At 45.5% G+C, this 24,787-nt stretch overlaps 1 protein-coding gene across 1 annotated transcript in view; it reads right to left on the reverse strand.

Annotated features, from left to right (window-relative positions):
• Positions 1–20,877, reverse strand: part of ATRN (attractin) — a 39,895-nt gene extending 19,018 nt beyond the window's left edge. Inside the window, exon 1 of the mRNA XM_087723870.1 lies at positions 20,614–20,877. Coding sequence (XP_087579996.1) covers positions 20,614–20,877 — 264 coding nt within the window. The remainder of the gene's footprint in view (positions 1–20,613) is intronic.
• Between the last annotated feature and the right edge of the window lie 3,910 nt (positions 20,878–24,787).

A 24,787-nucleotide genomic window follows, 5' to 3' on the forward strand; every position in this document is an offset into this window, starting at 1 on the left:
AAATTGGATGTTGTGCCCCCGTTCGTGGAATTAAATTTACATGCAGCGAAGCTTTAACAAGTGTCTGATTTCGCCGTTCCCCAAGCCATTCGCTTTAAAAGGCGCGACATAAAAATATTAATATTTAATGCGTTACATGCATCTTCAACCGGTTTGCTTCGTTGCCTTAATTCGTGGGTTTTTAATCTTCCCGTCCAGGAAGCGAGATGGAACTGATAGCCAGATTCGAGTTCAAGAAAGCTCACTTCGTGTTCAGAATTTGAGGGGCTGCCCCCCCAATGAAGAGAGGGAGTCAAGCTATTCTCCAAAGCTCCGGAAGGCAGGACAAGAAGCAGTGGAGGGAAACTAACCCGGGAGAGAAGCAACCTGGAACGGAGGAGAAATTTCCTGACAGTGAACCTGACCGTACAATGGGGCGCAACTCACTTAACAGGTGTCCCACTTAACAACTGTCCCACTTAACAACCGTCTCGCTTAACAATTATCTCGCTTAGGAACAGAAATTTTGGACTCAATTGTGGTTGTAAGTCGAGGACTACCTATTCTTCCATCATCTCATTGTTTATATTATTTATATACTGTAACTTACAGAAGTACTTATAGTATTAGCTAACATTCTGTTGTATCAGCAAGAAGACGTGTGTCCGTGCCAAGCGCCACAGGCCAAAAAAACCTGGATTGAGCCTGGACCAGGCCTAATTTCCTTATTTTAAATTGCACTTAAATATAATTAAAACATTGACCAAGAAACACCAGGCTCTTAACCACCACATTGAGAAAAACGAAATATAGAGATAAATTAAAATACAGTCGGTGTCATTATTCTCTGTCTATTTCCTCCTTGTCCCTTTCTGTAACTTCAACGCACTGGCAAAAGCATCTGGAGGCTATGTGGGCAGTCCCCGACTTACGACCGTCCGTTTAGTGACCGTTCACAGTTAGAACGGCACTGAAAAAAGGGAGCGGTTTTCAGTTATGACATTTGGAACATCCCCATGATCATGTGATCAAAATTCCAACTCATATTTATGACCCGCAACGGTTGGCAAGAAAAGTCAATGGGGGAAGCCAGATTAACTGAACAACCAGGTTACTAACATATCAACTGCAGTGGCTCACTTAACAACCGGGTTACTAAGTTAAACAAATGCAGTGATTCACTTAACAACCAGGTTACTAATTTAAACAAATGCAGTGATTCACTTAACAATGGGGTTACTAACAGATCAACTATAGTGATTCACTTAACAACCGGGTTACTAACTTATCAACTGCAGTGACTCACTTAACAACCGGGTTACTAACTTATCAACTGCAGTGACTCACTTAACAACCAGGTTACTAACTTAAACAAATGTAGTGATTCACTTAACAACCAGGTTACTAACTGAAACAAATGCAGTGATTCACTTAACAACCGGGTTACTAAGTTAAACAAATGCAGTGATTCACTTAACAACCAGGTTACTAATTTAAACAAATGCAGTGCTTCACTTAACAATGGGGTTACTAACATATCAACTATAGTGATTCACTTAACAACCGGGTTACTAACTTATCAAGTGCAGTGACTCACTTAACAACCAGGTTACTAACTTAAACAAATGCAGTGATTCACTTAACAATGGGGTTACTAACATATCAACTATAGTGATTCACTTAACAACCGGGTTGCTAACTTATCAAGTGCAGTGACTCACTTAACAACCAGGTTACTAACTTAAACAAATGCAGTGATTCACTTACAGGTTACTAACTTATCAACTGCAGTGATTCACTGAGCCACTGTGGCAAGAAAGTTCGTAAAATGGGGCAAAACTCACTTAGCAGCAGAAATTTTGGGCTCAATTGTGGTGCCAAATCGAGGACTACCTGTATTTCACACCTGACAGATGGGAAGTGAAGGCCATGTCACTCTGTCTTACTGCAGTAAAAGAGGCCACATTTAATGGCAAGAATGATCAGGAATTGTTCTTTAAAAGCCTCTGCCCTTGTGTTGCTTCCTGCTAATGCCGATTCACCTGTTCCTTGGGGATCAGTACTCTTTCCAACAATTATAGGTGTTTTAAATTAGCCAGCTATTGTTTGCACACGGAGTGCAAATGAGACATTAAATTGCCTTCCAATTTTCATTTGGAGGTTACTGGTTAAGGTAATGTCCCTATTTGGATGGAATAGAATTATTATAACCTTGTCATTTTTGCTGTGAGCATACGGGCACACATTAAAAATGAAATTCTGTTGCCTGCTCTCAAAAATATATATCTACCCACACACATACATAACACACATATACAGATGATGATAGACAGATGGATGGATGGATGGATGGATGGATGGATGGATGGATAGATGGATGATAGAGATAGGTGGTAGGTAGGTAGGTAGGTAGGTAGGTAGGTAGGTAGGTAGGTAGGTACATACATACATACATACATACATACAAGATAGATAGATAGATAGATAGATAGATAGATAGATAGATAGATAGATAGATAGATAGATAGATAGATGGATGTATTGGTATAGATATGGATGTAGATAGATATAGATGTATTGGTATAGATATGGATGTAGATAGATAGATAGATAGATAGATAGATAGATAGATAGATAGATAGATAGATAGATAGATAGATAGATAGATAGATGGATGGATGTATTGGTTATAGATATGGATGTAGATAGATATAGATGTATTGGTATAGATATGGATGTAGATAGATAGATAGATAGATAGATAGATAGTAGATAGATAGATAGATAATAGATAGATAGATAGATAGATAGATAGATAGGTATAGATATGGATGTAGATAGATAGATGATAGATGATAGATAGATAGATAGATAGATAGATAGATAGATAGATAGATAGATAGAAAGGAAAGCTAATAGTAATATCACTAGTGCTACAAGGGAGTAAGGTCTGAGGCGAGAGGGGAGGGGGGAGGAAGAAAAGGTGGAGGAAGAGGAACAGGAGGATGACTGTGGTGCTGAGTTTGATTTCTTGCAGACGTCTCATTACCCAACTAGCTAACATCAGCCGTGCCAGAGGAGTGGGGTTTGCTCTCTTTTGCTACGCAAGGGCTTGCCTTGTCAGTGTTGCAGGGGGGGGGTGTCCTCGGTGGCTCCTTGAGGAGGCTGTTGTTGACTTCCTGGCCGTGGTGCCAATCTCCGCTTAGCTGGGCGTTGGCGGCTGGCCGGGGGCTGTTTTGGTCCTTGGGTTTCCTTTTCCAGCTTTTGAAAGGTATGCGGAGGCAGGAAAAGCCCCGGGGGCAGAGAGTCCAGAGGCCCCACCCATCGGCCTCCCCTCCTCCTCCTCCTCCTCCTCCTCCTCCTCGTTGTTGTTTTGCAACACAAAAACGGGCACTGGGTGAGAGAGGGGAACGAGACTGGCCCTCCAGAAGTTCTGCGGGTGGGTGGGTATGGCCTGAGCCTCATCCACCCCGGCTGGGCTGGGCTGTCGGCGCACGAGGCGTCTGGCAGCCCCAGGACAAATGCCAGAGGTCACACACGCACAAAAATTAAAGATTTTCTGCCTGAAAGGACTGGAGCCATCAAAAAAGGTCCCAGGTTTGGGGAGGGGGCAGGAATTATGGAAGGGCAAATGGAGTTCACTTCCACAATTCAGGAAAAGAGAAATTCTTTTTTCTCTTTCTTCTTCCCTTTCTTCTTCTTAGTTTCCCTTCATTCCTCTCCTCCTTCCTTCTTCCCTCCTGTCTCCCTTCCTTCTTCCTTTTCTTTCCTTCCTTCCTTTTTTCCTTCCTCTCCCTCCCTCTGTAACTGCATGCATTCAGGCCATCCCTCCCTCCCTCCCTTCCTTTTTCCTTTCTTTCTTTCTTCCCTTCCTTCTTCCATTCCTCCTTTCTTCCCTTTTTCTTTCTTTCCCTTCCTTCCGTCCCTCCTTTTCTTTCTTCCTTTCTTTCCCTTCCTTCCTTCCATTGCTCTTTCTTTCTTCTTTTCTTTACCTTCCTTCCCTTCCTTTTTCCTTCCCTCTTCCTTTTCTTCTTCCCTCCTTCCCTTTTCTTTTTCTTCTTCCTTCCTTCCTCTCCCCCCACACTGTAATTCAGCGCCCTCCCTCCCTCATTTTCCTTTCTTTTTTTCCTTCTTCCATCTCTCCTCCTTCCCTCTTCATTGTTTCCTCCCTCTTTTCTTTTCTTTCCCTCCCTTCCCTCCCTCTTTTTCTTTTCTTCCTTTCTTTCTTGCCCTTCCTTCCATATGTCGTTCCTTCCTTCTTCTTTCTTCTCCTCTTTCTTTCTTGCCCTTCCTCTTCCCTCCTTCCTTCCTTCTTTCTTTCTTTCTCCCCTTTCTTTTCTTTTCTTTCCCTTCCTTCCTTCCTTTTTCCAGAAAGTAACGCTACACAATTGTTCTTCACATCCTGGCAAAGGATTTAATAGATTGCAGTAGCTTTTATCCTCTTTTGCCCTGATCGCCTAAAAGCTGGAAGGAAAACATAGCCAGGATCCAGTTTGGGTCGTTTTCCTTCCTCCTCCTTGTCTAAAAGACCCAGCAGTAATTTTCAAGATTCCCAATTGAAGAAATAATAATAAAATGGCTACATGACAAACTTTAAAGGGCCTTGCACAACTCATGCTGCCCTCCACAATGTTGTGCACGTTTGAATCATGTCTCAATTCTTTGCAGAAGATGCTGGATTTATTCTGTATTACTATCTGAGCCTAGCTTTCTTTCTTTTTTAAAAGAAATTTACATATAACACTCAACATTTAGAGAAGCTGTGCAATGATCCTCTGCAACCGTTTCCATTAATTGAATGAAAGGGGTTTTTTGTTTTTCTCCCTTCCTTTAAAAAAAACCACATCAAAGGGCCGGTTGCTAAATCAAATTATTGGCCTCCGGCTCACAGTTTCACCTTCCTCTGCGGAGAAGAAGCATTCAGACAGGAAGAGAAAAGACAGAGAACCCAGCTTGAGCGGCATAGCAGGCGCCCTTACATATTTACTGGGAAACAAGCCCTGTTCAAACCAGAGGGATTTTAATCGCTTAAGTGTTGCTGGACGGCAGCCCGAGGCTTCGCGCCCAGATTTACAATGTGTGTTTTGTAAGCATTCCTGTCACGGAAGCAACAGCCCCTCATCCAAACACACAAACATGTGACTCTCCGGGCTCAGGTTGTCCTGAGATACGACTGACGGGATAAATGAAGGCTTGGGAAACGACACGAGGAGGATTCTCTTCGCTCAAGAGCCTTTTTTCGCCACGCGAATGACGCAGATGCAGGCACCAGATGCCAAGTTCCTTTCTTCACAGGTATATCCTGCCAATTAGGGGCATCAAAACTCAAGGCCCAGTGGCCGGATCCGGCCCGCCGGGTGCTTAGAGATGGCCTGGGAGGCTGCTCGGGAAACAGTGTACATGCAAACTAGTTTCTATATTCTAGAAAGAGTGCAGAGAAGAGCAACAAAGAGGATGAAGGGACTGGAGGCTAAAACGTATGAAGAACGGTTGCAGGAACTGGGCATGGCTAGTTTAATGAAAAGAAGGACCAGGGGAGACATGATGGCATCTTCCAAGATTTGAGGGGCTGCCAAAAAAGAGGAGGGGAGGGTCAAGCTATTTCCCAAAGCCCCCGAAGGCCAGAGAAGGGAATAATGGATGGAAACTGACCAAGGAGAGATTCAACCTGGAAATAAGGAGGAATTTCCTGACCGTGAGACTTTCACACTTAACGCCACTGCAGCATTCCCACGGTTACGTGATCAAAACATGGGCGCTTGGCAACTGACTCACATTTATGACGATTGCTGGGTCCTGGAGGTCACGTGTTCACTATTTGTGACTTCTGGCAAGCACAATCAATGGGGAAGCCACATTCTGTTACTAACTTAAGGACTGCAATGATTCGCTTAACAACTGTGATGAGAACGGCCATAAAATGGGACAAACCTCACAATGAATGTCCCGCTTAGCAACATAAATTTTGGGCTCTGTTGTGGCCGTGAGTGAAGAACTACCGGCATTGGTCATGAAGTTAGAAGTCTCCCTCCCATTCTACCAACCATTCTTGTAAGGTAGCAATTCAGTCCTTAGTTCCAGAAGTTGCTTCTCTCCTTGATTAGTTACCATCCATTGCTTGAAGAGCCGAGGTGGCGCAGTGGTTAAATGCAGCACTGCAGGCTACTTCAGCTGACTGCAGTTCTGCAGTTCTGCTGTTCAAACCTCACCGGCTCAGGGTTGACTCAGCCTTCCATCCTTCCGAGGTGGGTGAAATGAGGACCCGGATTGTTGTTGGGGGCGATATGCTGGCTCTGTAAACCGCTTAGAGAGGGCTGAAAGCCCCATGAAGCGGTAATATAAGTCTAACTGCTATTGCTATTGCTATTCCCCCCTCCCCATTCTAAAATTGAATTTAGGTTTCCAAAGGGCGCACACCATGTCCGTTCGTCCGTCCAGCCCCTCCCCTTTTGCTCTCAAGAACCCCCCCCCTGCACGGGAAGCTCTTCAGAGTTACGGCCTCGATCGGAAGTCCCTGTGTGATGCCTGTGGGGGTTCCCCGTCATCCACATCACAGTGGTCCCCAAGGGTGCTTTTTTTTCAAAAGGCAACCAGACTTCCTTGGGTTTTTCCTTGAAGACGCTTCGCTTCTCATCCACGAGGCTTCCTTGGTTCTGGACGATCAACCAATGAAGCTTCCTGGGTGAGAAGGGAAACGTCTTCAAGGGAAAAACCCAAGGAAGTCCGGTTGCCTTTCAAAAAGCCATTTCTGTGTGTGTGTGCATGAGATGCTTGAGACAGTTTGAGCTTGAAAACTTGTCTGGCTGGAGCTTAAATTTACTCCCCTCTGGGTGAGTTAGGCAGGTTGTTTTTGCGAAGGGAAAAAACTTGGCAGGACAAACTTCTTCCTGTGGCCTATTTAAACCTTTATTCCGAACTTGGCTGCAGAACCGCGGAGTTAAAAGGCAGCATCATTTGGGGGCTGTTTGAACCCAATTGGCAGCCTGGTGCTCTTCTTGTTTATTCCGGATTGTTGTTGGGGGGCGATATGCTGACTCTGTAAACCGCTTAGAGAGGGCTGAAAGCCCTATGAAGCTGTATATAAGTATAACTGCTATTGCTATTGCAGTTGCAAAGCCTGCCTTCGGGTGCTTTGGAAGATAAGTTGACCCCCTCTTCTTTGGGGCAGCCCCTCAGATATTGGAGTATGGACATCATCTCGTTCCTCCTCCTTATCATTAAACTAGAGGTACCCAATTCCAAGAAACGTTCGTTCTATCTTTTAGCTGCCATTCCCCTGATCATCTTTGTTGTTTTTCTTTGTATTCTTTCTAGAATCTGAGCCTTTTTTGGAAATCACTCTGAGTCACCCGCCACTAAGCCTAGCAATTAACCATTGCAAAATCCCTTCTCCCTTCTATGCCTACCCAGTGGGCGAGGCTTTGGGAATCTAACGATCACCTGCACGGATATAAGGCACCTCCAAATAAGCAAACCCACGAATGCCAATGGTCTTGAACCCGAATGGTTTTCTTTTAATCCCCTTCTTCGTTTGAAAAAAAGGAAAGACAAAGGCACCAATTCCTGACTCTTTTTAGCACCGCAGAAGGTAACATGACAAGCACAGCTTTCTGTTTTCACCCAACAAGCCATTTCTATAACAAAAACGAAAGCAAAGCTTCATATATATATATATATATTTTCATTGGGAGCACAAAATCCAGAAGCAATTTCAGAAGAGAAACAAAATTAGATGATATATTTCTCTTCTCTGGCTAAAAGAATCGATTTGACCACCTCTGCTTCTCTTTGCTGTGGGGAATAATATATGCTTCTGTTAACTCATTAATTTTTATCATAACTGATATTAAGAAAATCCTCTATATTAGTGATAGCTAACGTTTTTGTCGCTGCCTGCTGAAAGTGTGTGCCTGCAACAGCGTGCACCCATAATGCAATGCACGCACAATCCCACGGCCCCCTTCCCCCACGCATGATCACGCAACCTCCTTGCTCTGCCCTTCCTCCACACATGGGCGTGGGACCCCCCCCCTGCTTTGGGCCTAGGCCTCCTTGCAGTCTCCTGAGATCAGGCCGCGGTGGGGGGCATCACTCCACCCCAACTCTCCCCTCACACATGCGCATGTGACCCCCCCACCTCCTGTATGCACACACGACCCCATGATTCCCCACATGCACGTGCATTTCCCGCATGCGCGCTGACTTCCGCACATGCGCAGCAGAGACCCCGAAATAATCTGGCTGTCGGGAGGCGTGTGCCCATGCGCGGTGGAGCTGAGCTGGGGTGACAGCTCACATGCCTGCAGAGAGGGCTCTATGTGCCACCTGTGGCACGCACACCATAGGTTCCCCATCACGGCACTATATTATTTCAATTTTTTTAACCCTAAAGGGAAAAAACCCTTTTTACAAGTTTTGATATTTAAAAATACTCAAGTATTTTATATATAAAGGAGGGGGGGAAACCCTTCATTTTAAACCCAGAGCCGATTCCTTCATGCTTAAGAGAAGATTTTTATGTATGTATGTATGTATGTATGTATGTAGGTAGGTAGGTAGGTAGGTAGGTAGGTAGGTAGGCAGGCAGGCAGGCAGGCAGGCAGGCAGGCAGGCAGGCAGGCAGGTAGATGACAGACAGCTAGACAGACAGACAGGATAATAGATAGATGATAAACATAGATTCATAGATAGAGGTAGATGGATGGATGGATGGATGGATGGATGGATGGATGGATAGAGAGAGAGATTATATAGATAGATAGATAGATAGATAGATAGATAGATAGATAGATAGATAGATAGATAGATAGATAGATAAATAGATAGATATAGATATAGATATAGATAGATATAGATAGAGACAGAGAGAGAGAGAGAGAGAGAGAGAGAGAGAGAGAGATTACAGACAGCTAGACAGACAGACAGGATAATAGATAGATGATAAACATAGATTCATAGATAGAGGTAGATGGATGGATGGATGGATAGAGAGATTAGATAGATAGATAGAGAGAGAGAGAGAGAGAGAGAGAGAGAGAGAGAGAGATTACAGACAGCTAGACAGACAGACAGGATAATAGATAGATGATAAACATAGATTCATAGATAGAGGTAGATAGATAGATGGATGGATGGATGGATGGATGGAGAGAGAGATTAGATAGATAGAGAGAGAGAGAGAGAGAGAGAGATTACAGACAGCTAGACAGACAGACAGGATGACAGATAGATGATAAACAGATAAACATAGATTGATAGAGGGGGGAGAGAGAGAGATGATAGATAGATAGATAGATAGATAGATAGATAGATAGATAGATAGATAGATAGATAGATAGATAGATAGACAGACAGACAGGATGACAGACAGACAGACAGACAGACAGTCCATAGGCCTCTGCAGCTTCACCTGGAATGCACCCATAAAAGTCTAGACAATGTGGGTTTTCCTTTCATGGCAGAACAATGAGACTCCGAGACAAAAGAATAAACAAGAATAGCGCCAGGCTGCCAATTGGGCTCAAACAGCCCCCAAATGATGCTGCCTTTTAACTCCGCGGTTCTGCAGCCAAGTTCGGAATAAAGGTTTAAATAGGCCACAGGAAGAAGTTTGTCCTGCCAAGTTTTTTCCCCTTCGCAAAAACAACCTGCCTAACTCACCCAGAGGGGAGTAAATTTAAGCTCCAGCCAGACAAGTTTCCAAGCTCAAACTGTCTCAAGCATCTCATACACACAGAGAGAAATGGCTTTTTTGAAAGGCAACCGGACTTCCTTGGGTTTTTCCCTTGAAGACGTTTCCCTTCTCACCCAGGAAGCTTCATTGGTTGATGGTCCAGAACCAAGGAAGCCTCGTGGAGGAGAAGCGAAACGTCTTCAAGGAAAAACCCAAGGAAGTCCGGTTGCCTTTTGAAAAAAAAGCACCCTTGGGGACCACTGTGATGTGGATGACGGGGAACCCCCACAGGCATCGCACAGGGACTTCCGATCGAGGGCCGTAACTCTGAAGAGCTTCCCGTGCAGGGGGGGTTTCTTGAGAGCAAAAGGGGAGGGGCTGGACGGATGGACGGACATGGTGTGCGCCCTTTGGAAACCTAAATTCAATTTTAGAATGGGGGAGGGGGGAATAGCAATAGCAGTTAGACTTATATACCGCTTCATAGGGCTTTCCAGCCCTCTCTAAGCGAGTCAGCATATCGCCCCCAACAATCCGGGTCCTCCTTTCACCCACCTCAGAAGGATGGAAGGCTGAGTCACCCTTGAGCCGGTGAGATTTGAACCGCCGAACTGCAGATAGCAGTCAGCTGAAGTGGCCTGCAGTACTGCACTCTAACCACTGCGCCACCTCGGCTTGCAAAACTGAACCATTTCACTTAAGCCACTTCGTGGGGAGTATTTCGCATTAATGAGGACAGTCTTTTTTTTTAAATTACTGGGTGGAGATATAAATATATATATGATACCTTTTTAAGAAAGACATGTAGGATAATATAACTTAGGAAATTGCCCTTCCCATTTCTTGTAGACCTTTCATTATCAAAACAGGTAACATCAGTGCTAGGAGGGAGCAAGGAGGAGGAGGAGGAGGAGGAGGAGGAGGAGGAGGAGGAGGAGGAGGAGGAGGAGGAGGAGATGGAGGAGGAGGAGATGGAGGAGGAGGAGGAAGAGGAGGAGAAGAGGAGGAAGAGGAGGAGGAGGAAGAGGAGGAGGAGGAGGAGGAGGACTGTGGGGGTCCTTGGTGCTCTCTGAACACTGGTATTCTTGCAGATGTGTCATTATCCAACTACATCAAATCGTCAATGTTAGATGGGAGTGAGGTTTGTAGAGGAGGAGGAGGAGGAGGAGGAGGAGGAGGAGGAGGAGGAGGAGGAGGAGGAGGAGGAGGAAGAAGTCAACAATGCTCTCTGAGCTTGGCTGTTTTCTTGCAGATGTTTCATGACCCAACTAGGTAACATCATCAGATCTAGGAGGAAGGAGAAAACTGGCAGAGTTTAACACCAAGATTTGCACTAGATCAACAGCCCAATCAAGGAACTACCAGATCAGACAAATAAGCTAAAAGTGGGGGGGGGGGTTTGCTCCCTGTTGATATACAATACATGCACACACCCCTCTGTCCTAGCATTGGTGATACTACCTAGTTTGGATAATGAAACGTCTGCAAGAAAACAGCCAAACACCAAGGACCCTCCATTTCAACCCTTATTGGAGCCGCACTCTAGAATCTCCCAGAAAATATCTATTAGGTTAGCAGGTTAAACCTTTATTATGGCAAGATTCTGTCTATTGGGTGTAAGCAAAGAAAGAACTGGACTCAGTTGAATCTCGCCGTGTCTCTGGGCTTGGGACTGATACTATCTACCACTTCTTCTCTCAACATACATTCAAATGCATGTACACCCATCGGGTGCCTGGAGTTTAGAATATTTACTCAATTTCAGAAGACCTTTTTAAACCATAAGGAAACTGGCCTGGGAGGCTAAAAACAATTCAAACAACACAACAACGAACTTCCAAAGTTCCCTACCCATTTGAAAATCAGAGACAAATTTTGAGACACAAACTAAAAAAAACCCGCAGTAAAACATAATTATAAAAGTTAATGTGAATAAAAGCTGGGCGTATCTTACAAGCTGCAAAACAAAAGAAATCGAAGAGCAATAAAACTGCATTAATCGGATAGTAACGAGATATTAAAACAGAACTGGGTGGCCTGGAAATCTTTCTCAATGGGGAGTTTATTCACGGCAACTTTCTACAAACTAAATGTGGGTTAATGTTTCAGGAATCCCTTTACCACAGGGTCAAAGTCTGTTTGGATGGGATGGCTCCATAAACAGATGCCTCTCATAAACAGATGGGAAAGTAAAACTTGCCAAAGTTTTATGAATTTGGGAACAATTATTTCACTCATATCTTTTAACTTTTAAAATATGATTGTATTTGACATGCTTATGGTTTTGCTTTTCCCCCCTGTTGAACACTGCCCAGGGTCAAATCTTGTGAGATGGGCAGCCATGTAAATTAGGTGGATGAATGAAGACAAATATCAAACTGCATGGATGAGAGAGAGAGGGGGGGGGGGTGAAAACATATAGTTAGACACACAAACACACACACATATATAGAGAGAGGGGGGGAGTTAGATATATATAAAGAGAGTTATATCAAGCTGGATGGCTGGATAAAGACAGACAGACAGACATCAAGCTGGATGGAGAGATAAAAATAGAGAGACAGGGATAGAGATAGAGATAAACAGACAGACAGATACCAACCTGGATGAAGAGGGGAGGAGAGATAGACAGATACAGCTATCAAGCTAGATGAATAGAGAGAGAGATATGAAGAGGAATGGATGGATGGATGGATGGATGGGATGGATGGATGGATGGATGGATGGGATGGGATGGGATGGGATGGGATGGATGGATGGATGGATGGATGGATGGATGGATGGATGGATGGATGGATGGATGGATGGATAGATAGATAGATAGATAGATAGATAGATAGATAGATAGATAGGATGGAGATGAGAGAGAAAGACAGATATCAAGCTGGATGAATAAAGAGAGAGAGACAGAGACAGGGATAGAGATATCAAGTTGGATGAATGGTGACAAGAAAGAGAGAGAGCATAAGATAGATAAATGAATACAGGAGGTCCTCAACTAACAATTATTTGTTTGAATTTACAGCAGCTCTGAAAAAAGTGACTTTCTCCCAGCCTTACACAGCATCATATGATCAACATCCCAGCCCTTGGCAACTCACATATATTTACGATGGTTTCAACCGTCATAAATATATGTGAGTCACACATATAACTATGGCCAAAAGAAAAGGTGGAAAAATGAGGGAAACTCACTTAACCAGTGTCTCACTTAGCAACATAAACGTCAGACTCAATGGTGGTCGAGAACTACCTGTAATCCAACCATTCTTACTAAGTCATGGCTGATTCCTAGAGGCACCTTCCCCTCGGCCTCCATCCTTGCCTCCTGCAGGATCTGAAATGTTCCTTTTCTTTCACAACCCTTTCATTTTCATTTGCCCTCCTAGTGTTTTATCTCAAAAGTAAATGCCACGCGCGTGTTGACTCACACTCAATTTTAACCAAGCCAAGAAAATGATGCCCGCTGGATTATTCATCCCCATCCTTCGCCTCAACTCATCTGCCACTGCTCCGATGGAACGAAGGGTGTGAGATCTTCCTCTGTCATCACCAGCTTAGACTATTATCTTTTCTTCCATTTGTTTATTTGTAGGCCTTTCTTATTTTTACAAATAAACCAAGGGGTGGAACGACACATCTCTCTCCTATTCCTCCACAATAACAACCCTGTGAACTAGATTGGGTTGAGAGAGATGGAATGGCCCAATGTCACCTAGCCGGTTTTCGTGCCTAAGGCGGGACTAGAACTCACCGTCTCCCGGTGATTGGCCCAAAGTCACCCAGCCGGCTTTCATGCATAAGGCAGGAATAGAACTCCCAGTCTACTGGTGATTAACCCTATCTATCTATCTATCTATCTATCTATCTATCTATCTATCTATCTATCTATCTATCATCTCTATCTATCTATCTACCTCTATCTATCACTCTGTTTATCTGTTTATCATCTGTCATCCTGTCTGTCTAGCTGTCCATCATCTATCTATCTATCATCTATCAATCTATCTATCTATCTATCATCTCTCTCTCTCCCCCTCTCTCTCCCCTCCCCTATCTATCTATGTATCTATGTATCTACCTCTATCTATCACTCTATGTTTATCTGTTTATCATCTGTCATCCTGTCTGTCTAGCTGACTGTCATTCAACTATCTATCTATCTATCTATCTATCTATCTATCTATCTATCATCTCTCTCTCCCCCCCCCTCTATCATCCCTATCTATCTATCTATCTATCTATCTATCTATCTATCTCTATCTATCACTCTATGTTTATCTGTTTATCATCTATCTGTCAGCTGGCTTTCAGAGCTAAGCCAAGACTAGAACTCACCTTGCTGGCTGGGGAATTCTGGGAATTGAAGTGCACAAGTCTTAAAAGGTGCCAGGTTTGGGTAAGCCAGAATTACACTAAAAAGCTACCAGCAAAGAGACTTCCTGAAAACTTTCACATAAGACAGAAACAAAAGCCATTCGTCTGATTTTCATCCGTCACCTTTGCACATCCTTCCCACGGATCTCACCTGTAGGCCCCTTCCCATCCACTGCCCCTTCTGGTCCACCCACCTCACTGAGCCACTCCAACCTCCTGTGGAGCTGAAGGCCCAAACCTTACGCAGGAGGTGACGCTCAGCCTTCCATCATCCAGCAGCTGCAGGTGGCCCTCAATCTGCGACCCATAATTGAGCCCAACGTTTATGTTGTTAAGCGAAACATTTCAGGGAACTTTGCCTCTTTTGATGTCCTTTCTTGCCAGAGGGGTTAATTAAATCACTGCAGTTGTTAAGTTAGTAGCACGGTCGTTAAGTGAATCCGGCATCCCCATTGGCATCGCTGGTCAGAAAGTCGCAAGAGGAGATCGCGTGGCACTGGAACCGTCATAAATATGCGTCAGTTGCCAAGTGTCCGAATTTTGATGACGTGATCCTGGGGATGTTGCAACGAAAATGCTCCTGCGGCTTTTTTCAAGGCCATTGTAACTTTCTACGGTCTCTAAAGGAACTGTTGTAAGTCGAGCACTATCTGTAGTAGCGGACAAGGAGTAAGTCATAGCTGCTTCCTGCATCATCAAGGCTTTGGACTTCTTCCGTGTGTCTCCGGATCTCACCAGGCGCAGGCCAATCAGAACCCCAGGTGGGTTGTGGGCACTGAAAAGCAGTGACAGCATCTGCCAGGTGCCAGCTCAAGACCGGCTCCTTCCCGGACGCTGGCCCTCCCACCCGCGATGCCAGGGGACAGACTCAGTTCTGGCTTTCTTTGGGGTAAAGAGGCTTAATTCTGCTCTGAGCAGAACAAAGGCAGTTTCACCAGCTTCCCCGAGCCGACAAATCCTGCCATGCTGCCTACACCAGGTGTCGGCAATGTACAGCTTTCATCCCCCTGCTGTTGCTCCCTGTCGGTGGCTGGCCCCGCCCCACATAGTCACTCCTCGTGTGGCCTGAGAAGGTAAGGACGACGGTGGGGACTTGCTCCATATTCCAGAGTGGCAGTAAAGCACCCCTGTACTTGCCTCTCATCTCACGGGCGCTTCTTGGTGCTGCATGTACTTCAGTCGCTCGGGGAGACGCAGAACTTGATCGCCACTCCAAGACACGGGCCAGGCCCGACTGCGGCCGATGCTCCGAGTCTTAATGGGCTCCAGGAGGAGGAGGAGGGGGCACTGTCTGCCCATTATGAAGTGCATTAAATTTAAGTGTGCTGCGCAAGGCGCTGCAAGAGCCACAAGCAGACCATGGAGGCACCAAGGGTGTTAGGTTGGCCACGCCCACCCAGGTTTTGTGGCTTCCGGTGTTTTCTTTTCTGTGGGAAATGGGTCCAGATGGCTCTTTGAGTGTTTAAGGTTGCAGACCCCCCTGGCCTTCACTATCAGCTGAATCCTCCATCTGACGAGATTCACTGTGAAACCCTCTCTGGTTAGATAGGGCGAGATTGATTGACAATCCCCATTTCACCTCTTGAACACTGGCCCAGACTGAGGGCCCCCCCGTCTCTCTCTCTTTCTTTTATTTTTAAAGACCGCAGTCTGGGTAATAAGCGCTTCTTGGCAGCCTCTCGACATGTCATCCCAGATCTTCTGGGAGACCAGCCACACAGTAATGTAGCCTAATGAATAGGGGTGGTTCTTCCAAGCCTCACGTAGTTGGGGGAATGAATTATACGGCACAAGCCACACTGTCCTGGGCATCTCAGTTGGTCTGGCTGAGGTTTAAGTTATAAGAATTACTTAGGCAGATGCGTTTGGCCCACTGCCCTCCATCAATGGCCTCATCCAGAGGCTTTTGCCATGCAGGTAATCAATAAAGGAGAATATTTCTAGCTCGGGGTTGGAATGAGGGGTCCTTGGTAGCCTCTGAGCCTGCTTGTTTTCTTGCAGACGTTTCATTACCAAACTAGGTAACATCATTAGTGCTAGTGAAGAGTCTGGTGCGGAGTGCGGAGTCAGCGACAGCAAACTGCACTCCTTACTAGCATGATGTTGTTACCGAGTTTGGGTAATGAAACATCTGCAAGAAAACAAGCGAGCTCAGAGAGCACCAAGGATCCCTACCTAATACAACAGTTCATTTAGAGACCAAAGTTACAATGGCACTGAAAAAAAGTGTGTTTTTCACACTCGCAGCCAGCGCGGCATTCACCTGATCACATGATCAAAATTCAGACATTTGGCAACTGGCGTGTATTTATGACGGTTGCAGTAACCCAGGGTCAAATGATCACTTTTGCAAGCACGTCTTACAAGCAAAGTCAATGGGGAAGCTAGATTCACTTAACGACCGTGTTACCAATAACTGCAGTAATTCACTTCAAGACTCTGGCGAGAAAAGTCGTAAAATGGTATAAGTTTCACTTAAATCTTTCACTTAGAAGCAGAAATGTTGGGCTCGGTTTTGGTCATTAAATCAAGGACTCCCTGTATAGAATCGAGGCCTTTAAAGGAAAGATCAAAATGATCCAGATATCCTAGATGGGGAAAGGGAATTAGGAGGGACAAAATCCAGTAGCCCTTTGCCCAATCCTGGTCTTCTGTCGTTATTGGAAAGTCAGGCCTTGCCTTTGTGCAGTAGATACCTTTGGTAAGATCTAACCCGGTCCTCCAAATTGGTCTGGAGCAGTGTTTCTCAACCTTGGCCACTTGAAGATGTCCGGACTTCAACTCCCAGAATTCCCCAGCCAGCATTCGCTGGCTGGGGAATTCTGGGAGTTGAAGTCCAGACATCTTCAAGTGGCCAAGGTTGAGAAACACTGGTCTGGAGGCCCCAAGCAAGAGTTTGATTCTGGATGTAGCTGCTAGATTGACAGCGGACTCCACCTTCCCTCCTCTGCTCCCCACTCGCAAATCTTTTTTGTTAATCATATCCATGTATTTTCTTTGTTTTCTTTTTCCTTGTTTATTTCATGCTTCTATTGTTTCACTTTCGCTTTGTTCCAACTTCCTTTTTCTTTGTTTCTTTTTATGTTTGTAAGCCGCTTAGAGTAGGCCGATGGTGAGAGATAGATGGCAAATAAATATAAGAACAAATCGATAGAGAGACGAAAATGCCAAATCCAGTCCGGACATCTGGCTGACCGTGAGACAAACCATAATAATAAAACCTCTAACACCACCAAATGTCCAGCTCTATCTATCCCGGGTCCTTGCTAACGAAAGGATAGGTGGATGAAAATGCCAAACACAGCCTGAACATCTGGCTGACTGTGTAATCATCAATAGCAACAAGAATAATGATGATACACAGACATTAGCCGAGGTGGCGCAGTGGGTAGAGTGCAGTACTGCAGGCCACTTCAGCTGACTGCTAGATCAGCAGTTCAGCGGTTCAAATCTCACCGGCTCAGGGTTGACTCAGCCTTCCATCCTTCCGAGGTGGGTAAAATGAGGACCCGGATTGTTGTTGGGGGCAATATGCTGACTCTGTAAACTGCTTAGAGAGGGCTGAAAGCCCTATGAAGCGGTATATAAAAATCTGCTATTGCTATTGCTATTACCTTAACAGCTCTTAGGTCCTAGTTTAGGATTTGAACTGTTAAGTTTTTACCAGTACCAAGACTGTAAATCAAATAGAAGATTAAATAATAACAACAATATCGATAAGATTAAATAATAACAACTGCATAGATAGACAAAAATATCAAACCCAATCTGAACATCTGGCTGACTCTGCAATGATTAATCTTAATCATCATCGTCATCTACAGATGTTACCGCAACACTCTTAGGTCCTAGTTTAGGACTTGAACTGTTACGTTTGTACCATTCCCAAACTGTGAATCGAACTGAAGATTAAATAATAATAATAATAACAGCAACAATATCAATCAGATTAAATAATAGTAACAACTCCATAGACAGACAAAAATGTCAAACCCAGTCTGAACATCTGGCTGACTACAATTACCACTACTAATACTACTACTAATAAAATAACAATAAAAATAATAAAATAATGCTAATGCTACCATTTTTCCCCGAGAATAAGACCCCCAAAATTAGGACTTGGCCTTATTTTTGGGAGGTCTTATTATTTTTGACGTGCAGGAGGCGGTGAGTGTGGGGTCACTTCATGTAAGTTACTGCTGTGTTGCAATATTTTTGGCTTATTATCCGGGGAGGTCTTATTTTGGGGGAAACAGGGTACGGCCACTATTAATAATAACAATAGTAATAATTATTATGATTATTATTATTATTATTATATTGCTATATTATATAATAATAGAAGATGATGGAATAGAACTTGAGAATGAAGAAATGATAAAGGCAGTAAAACCAGAAGAAGGCTACAAGTACTTGGGGATTTTAGAGGCCTCTGACTTAATGCATAATAAAGTCAAGGACTTAACGTCAGCCAAGTACTTTCGACAAATTCGCAAGATATTAAAGGCCAAATTGAATGGAGGAAACATCATAAATACCTGGGCTACACCTCTGATTCGATACTCTGCAGGAATAATTGACTGGACCCAGATGGAGTTGGACAATTTGGACAGAAAAACAAGGAAGCTTATGACAATGAATCATGCTTTGCACCCTAAAAGTGATGTTGACTGATTATATCTACCAAGAGCAGAAGGTGGTCAAGGGCTCCTACAAGTAAAACAGACTGTGGAAGAAGAAAAACACAGCTTGAATGATTACATCCAGAAAAGTGAAGATTAAGGAAGTAAGTAAAGGAGGCCTTTTAAAGACAACTAAGTCAAAAGCTGAATATAAGAAAGAAGTAATTGAGAAGTGAGCTGAAAATTGGAAAAACAAAGCTATGCATAACCAATACTTGAAAAGTATTGAAGGCAAAGCTGACCAAAAACTAACTTGGAACTGGCTAAGATCAGGAGCACTGAAAAAAGAAACAGAAGGCTTTATTTTGGCAGCTCAAGAACAAGCCTTAGCCACAAACTACATGAAGGCAAAAATTCAACATGTTACCACCAACAGCAAATGTCGCCTCTGTAATGAGAAAGACGAGACAGTCGACCACTTGATCAGTGGGCGCAGCAAAATTTCACAAACTGACTACGTACAACGCCATGACCACGTTGCTAAGATCATTCACTGGAAATTGTGCCAAAAGTTTGGATTTGAGTACAGTAAAAACCACTGGGAACATCAGGTTCAGAAGGTTTTAGAGAATGAGAAAGTCAAGATCTTGTGGGACTTCAGAATTCAGACTGACAGGCACTTGGCCCACAACACACCTGACATAATGTACCATAAAGTATGGTTCATTGACATTGTAATACCTGGTGATGCACGCATTAAAGATAAACAGCAAGAAAAAAAATCACAAAGTACCGGGACTTGCAAATTGAAGTTGAGCGACTGTGGAAAAAGAAATCGTGTGTTGTCCTGATTGTAATTGGAGCCCTTGGAGCAAAGGGCTACCTCGCTATTTGGAAATTCTAAATTTATCAGACTTGAACATTCTCATTCTACAAAAAACCACCCTACTTGGAACAGCTTATATCCTCCGATGTTACCTTAACAGTTCCTAGGTCCTTGGTTAGGACTTGAGCTGTTGAGCTACCAACCAGCCCCAAAGGCTGTGAATCTCACCAAAGATTAACCACAGAATAATAATAATAATAATAATAATAATAATAATAATAATAATAATGCACAAACCAGCAGTGGTAGTTCCAGTGGTAATTGGCACACTGGGTGCTATTCCAAAAGCACTGGAATTACATTTAAATCAGTTAAAAATTGACAAAATCACCATCAGTCAAATGCAAAAAGCTGCACTGCTTGGATCTGCATGCATATTATGAAAATACGTTACGACGTCCTAGGCCCCTGGCTGGGGCCCGACTAGTAACCAATGCCAAATCCGGCGAAACACCTGGCCGCTGTGATACAATTGTATAATAATAATAATAATAATACAACCTATATCAATCTGTATCAAACATTAGCATCAGTCAATGGTACTTGGGACACATCTTTAAATGTTCACTTGACTTTCATGCTTAATGAATAAAAGAAATAATAATAATGAAAATAATTTTAAGAAGGTACTTGGTTGATATACCCAGGACGATGGCAGCAACCCATATCAACCATCAGCGCCAGTCAATGGTATTTGTGATGCATTTTTGAATGTTCATTTAACTTGAGTTTCATGTTTAATGAATAAAGTGTATAATAATAACAATAAGAATAACACTAATACTAAAAATAACAATAACAATAATAATGCATCCCCCCCCCTACCCTGGCTGAGTTGAGTGGGTCTTGTGGTGCATCTGAAGGAGGCAAAACCAGCCAGTTCCAAAAGCAGGGCGCAAATTGCGGTTTTGGGACCCCGCACCCCAAAAAGAAGGGTGGGGGGAATGGAGGCTGGGGGGGGGAAGCAGCCCCTCCCCCAGGAGGGAAGGAGGAATGGGAGGGGGGGTTGGCAACCCCAAGCCTCACTCACTCGCCTCGAGCCCCTCACCCACCCCAGGCCGCCCCCTCCTCACCCACCGGAAGCGGCCCCCGCAGTGCTGGCACTGGTCGCCCACCCAGCCGGGCTGGCACTCGCACTGGCCGGTGGTGGGTTGGCAGCGTCCTCCGTTGGCGCAGGGCTTCTCGCACGCCTTGCCGTCCGCCGAGGCCGACTCCGCGCCCCGCGCCGCCAGCAGCAGCGGCACCAACAGCAGCAGCAGCAGCGGCAACCTCCACGGCCGGGCCGGCAGACCCTCCAGCAGGCCCGACGACGACGCCCCCCGACGACGACGCTCCATAGCCGGAGCCCGGCCCCGAGGGCGCGGAGGACAAGGCCGGGGTCGCTCTTCGGACAAAGGCGGGGAGGGGAAGAAGCGGCCGCCCTTTTTTTTTGCTCCCCTCACGGCTGAACCGCCTTCACTCGCCGGACCCTCCTGAGGAAGAAGCGTCCCGGAGCCGCCGCGCCGCCATCACGCACGCGCGTCCCCTCCCGATGACGTCACCGCGGCCCTGGACAAGCGCCCAAAAGCGGGCGAGCGAGCGTCCGTCGGTCGCGTCGGCGGGAGGGCTAGAGCGGCGCCGGCCGCTCTGACCGCGCCAGAGAGGCCATGGAGAGGGAGGAGGAGGAGGAGGAGGAGTAGGAGGAGTGTCCGTCTCCTGGCAACGGGCTAAGCGGGGGTAAAGGGGGCGTGGCCCCTCCACTCCTCTGGCTTGGCCCACCAGCAGGTGGAAATCCAACTGGTGCAGTCAGGAACATGAACAGGTTAACAGAGTTGGGAGGGTCCTTGCAGGTCATCTAGTCCAACCCCCTGCCCAAGCAGGAGACCCTACATCGGCCTCTCTACCTAGGATCGAACTCACAACCTCCTGAAGTTTCAAGCATTCCAAGAATACAGTTATTCCTCGACTTAGGACCACAATTCAGCCCTTCAGACCTTTATATGTTGCAAAGTCAAACATTCGTTAAGTGGGTTTTGCTCCCGCTTTATAACTCTCCTTGCCAGGGAATCACTGCGGTTGTGAAGTGAGTTGCACGGTCGTTAAGTGAATCAGGCTTCCCCATGGACTCTGCTTGTCCGAAGGTCACAAAAGGGGATCACATGCCCCCCCCCCCGGGACACTGTGACGGACATAAATATGAGCCGGTTGCCAAGCATCCGAATTTTGATCACGTAAATCAAAGGGATGCTGCAAAGTTTGAAAACCTTTTTTTCAACGCCGCTGTAACTTTGAGCGGCCACTAGTGACTGTTGCAAGTCGAGGACTACCTGTACTAATGCCTCAGTTTCAACTCCACAGCTCTCAGCAACAGGACTGCCTTTGTGACTGTTTAAGTAAAACAGTAACAGAGTTGGAAGGGATCTTGGAGGTCATCTAGTCCAACCCTCGCTCACGCAGGAGACCTGTACTAGGGATTTGAACCGCCGAACTGCCAACCTTTCTGATCGACAAGCTCAGCGTCTTAGCGGGGGCACCCCCTGGTCATGTGACCATGTTATACGCCAGTTTTGCCCAAGCCTATCAATTACTTCTGGGTTTTGGCAAAACCTGCATTCACTTAACGACTTAATGTCACAAAGAAGGTTGTAAAACAGAACAGTTACAACACATGACCATAATGGGTAGGCTCCCTTATGGCCGTATATCGAGGACTCCCTGTAGCACAATGAACTATTGTGCCAGAACTCTTATTATTATGAAGTATAATAAGGGGATAAGATGTCCTGTGGCCAATCAAGGGAGGGCAATTGAGAATCTTTTCCTTGCCCTTTCCTTTCCAGATGGCCTAAATTGACGCTTACAGAATTTTAATTATAATTCTTTTTTTTCAAGGCAATTTCCTTCCTTGCTCCATAGCATTGAGCCATGTCAAATCACAGGTGATTGAGGCATCAATCTTCTATAAAATGCCAAGAGGGACGTGGGATACAAATGAGTCTACAACGGAAGATAATTGCGCAGAGTTTATGTAAAACGTAGTGATATTCAGATACAAAACTTAGTAGCTATACCAATAGCCCTTAGACTATTCACAGTGTTTTCACAGCCCTCTCTAAGCGGTTTACAGAACCAGCCTCTTGCCCCCAATAATCTGGGTACTCATTTTAACCCACCTCGGAAGGATGGAAGGCTGAGTCAACCTTGAGCTGGTCAGGATCAAACTGCTGGCAATCGACAGAGTTAGCCTGCAATACTACGTTCTAAACACTGAGCTACCAGGATGGAAAATGAGAAAGGGAATTAAGAGAGAAAGGAAGGCGGGAGGGAGGGAGGGAGGGAGGGGAGGGAAGAAAGGAAGGAATAGCAAAAGCATTTATATACTGCTTCAACAGTGCTTCACAGCCCTCTCTAAGCAGTTTACAGAGTCAGCCTCTTGCCACCAACACTCTGGGTCCTTGTTTTACCAACCTTGGAAGGCGCCCTTGTGACCTCTAGACTGGACTACTGCAACATGCTCTACATGGGGCAGCCCTTGAAGAATATTCGGAGACTTCAGCTTGTCCAGAATGCAGCCGCGCGAGCGATCGTGGGTGTACCCTGGTTCACCCACGTAACACCTATCCTCCGGGAGCTGCACTGGCTGCCTATTGGTCTCCGGATACGCTTCAAGGCGCTAGTCGTCACTTATAAAGCCCTTCATGGTATTGGACCTGGGTACTTGAGAGACCACCTGCTGCCAATCACCTCCGCTAGACCGATTAGATCCCACAGATTAGGCCTCCTCCGAATTCCATCCGCCGGCCAATGTCGACTGGCAACTACCCGGAGGAGAGCCTTCTCTGTGGCTGCTCCGACCCTCTGGAACGAACTCCCCGTGGAGATTCGAACCCTCACCACCCTCCAGGCCTTCCGCAAAGCCCTCAAAACCTGGCTGTTCCGACAGGCCTGGGGCTAAAGAGCTGTTGCCCCCGTCTCGAATGGTATGACTGTTGTGAGTTTTAAATTGTATATTGTTATGTTTGTTTTTTAAATTTTTTGTCTGTATCCCCCCCTTCCCTGGTTCGAGTTGTGAGCCGCCCTGAGTCCCCCTTCGGGGGAAAAGGGCAGCATACAAATACAATAAACTGAACTGAACTGAACTGAGTCCACCTTGAGTAGAATCACTTACTACAAGCAATCAAGGAAACAGCCTCTACCTTGGCAACTTTAAGCCATGATTATGCTGACTCCCAGAATTGGAGCACAGCTGGCTGGGGAATTCTGAGGGTGGAATTCGACCCATTTTAAAATTGTTCCAATGGAGAAACAGCGTTATAGAATGCCTGCAGTACCGTATTTTTTGAGTACAAGACACACCTTTCTCTCCCCCCCCCCCCCTAAAAGTGTGTGGAAATATTGGTGCGTCTTATACACCGAATACACCCATTTTTTTGGCCTCCCCAAACCCCAGCCCTGCATCCCATTTTTGCAAAAAGCAGGACTTTTTTTGTGTGTGCAACCAGAGATCAAGCTACAAGCAGCATCTGTCAAGGATCTTTTAATTGGATTATTGCACTCAACAGGGGGCTGAATTTGATGGCCCTAATGGCTTGTATTCCATTGGTAGGGAAAGACAAATGGTGCCCCTGCGGTGCGCTACAAGCGAAGCTACATTATTTATCCCATGTTGTTGTTGTATTTCCCAATCCTGTTCGCAGCCGTCTGTGTTGGACTCTGGTGTTCGGACCTAGGCTTCCGCAGCAGCACGAAGCCGAGTCCTCGTTAAGCCCCTTTTATTTAATTGACAGTGAATTCCTTTCCAGCAAAGTCTTTCCTCTCCCACAGTCTTTCAAGATAGTTCACAATTACCGACCTTTCTCAGGCTTGGAGAGCGGCCAGGCCGATATCTTTCAGGCGCTGCAATGCTTGGGAAGAATGCAGGAATGAACAAATTGCCTCCTGCAAACTCCACTCCCCTTTCACTCCCCTTTTATTCCTTCTGGGAGGGGCCATTCACTGTCCATCTGTGGCTTTACTCCCAAGTCGACCCCTGTTCTTTAGCTCTTCCCTTCGTCTGGCAACTCTGCGCATGTACACACTGGGAACAGGCTCCAGCTGTTCGTCTGCCTCACTGTTGTCTGACTCTGAAGGCAACTGATAACTGTCAGATGGCCCTGGACCCCTCTCTAAGAGCCAAGGTGGCGCAGTGGTTAAATGCAGCACTGCAGGCTACTGCTAGATCAGCAGGTCAGCGGTTCAAATCTCACCGGCTCAGGGTTGACTCAGCCT

The sequence above is a fragment of the Thamnophis sirtalis genome, unplaced genomic scaffold, assembly GCF_051295495.1.
Source record: "Thamnophis sirtalis isolate CommonGarterSnake01/CBP01778 unplaced genomic scaffold, rThaSir2_p1.2 scaffold_10, whole genome shotgun sequence".
Taxonomy (NCBI): Eukaryota; Metazoa; Chordata; class Lepidosauria; order Squamata; family Natricidae; genus Thamnophis; species Thamnophis sirtalis.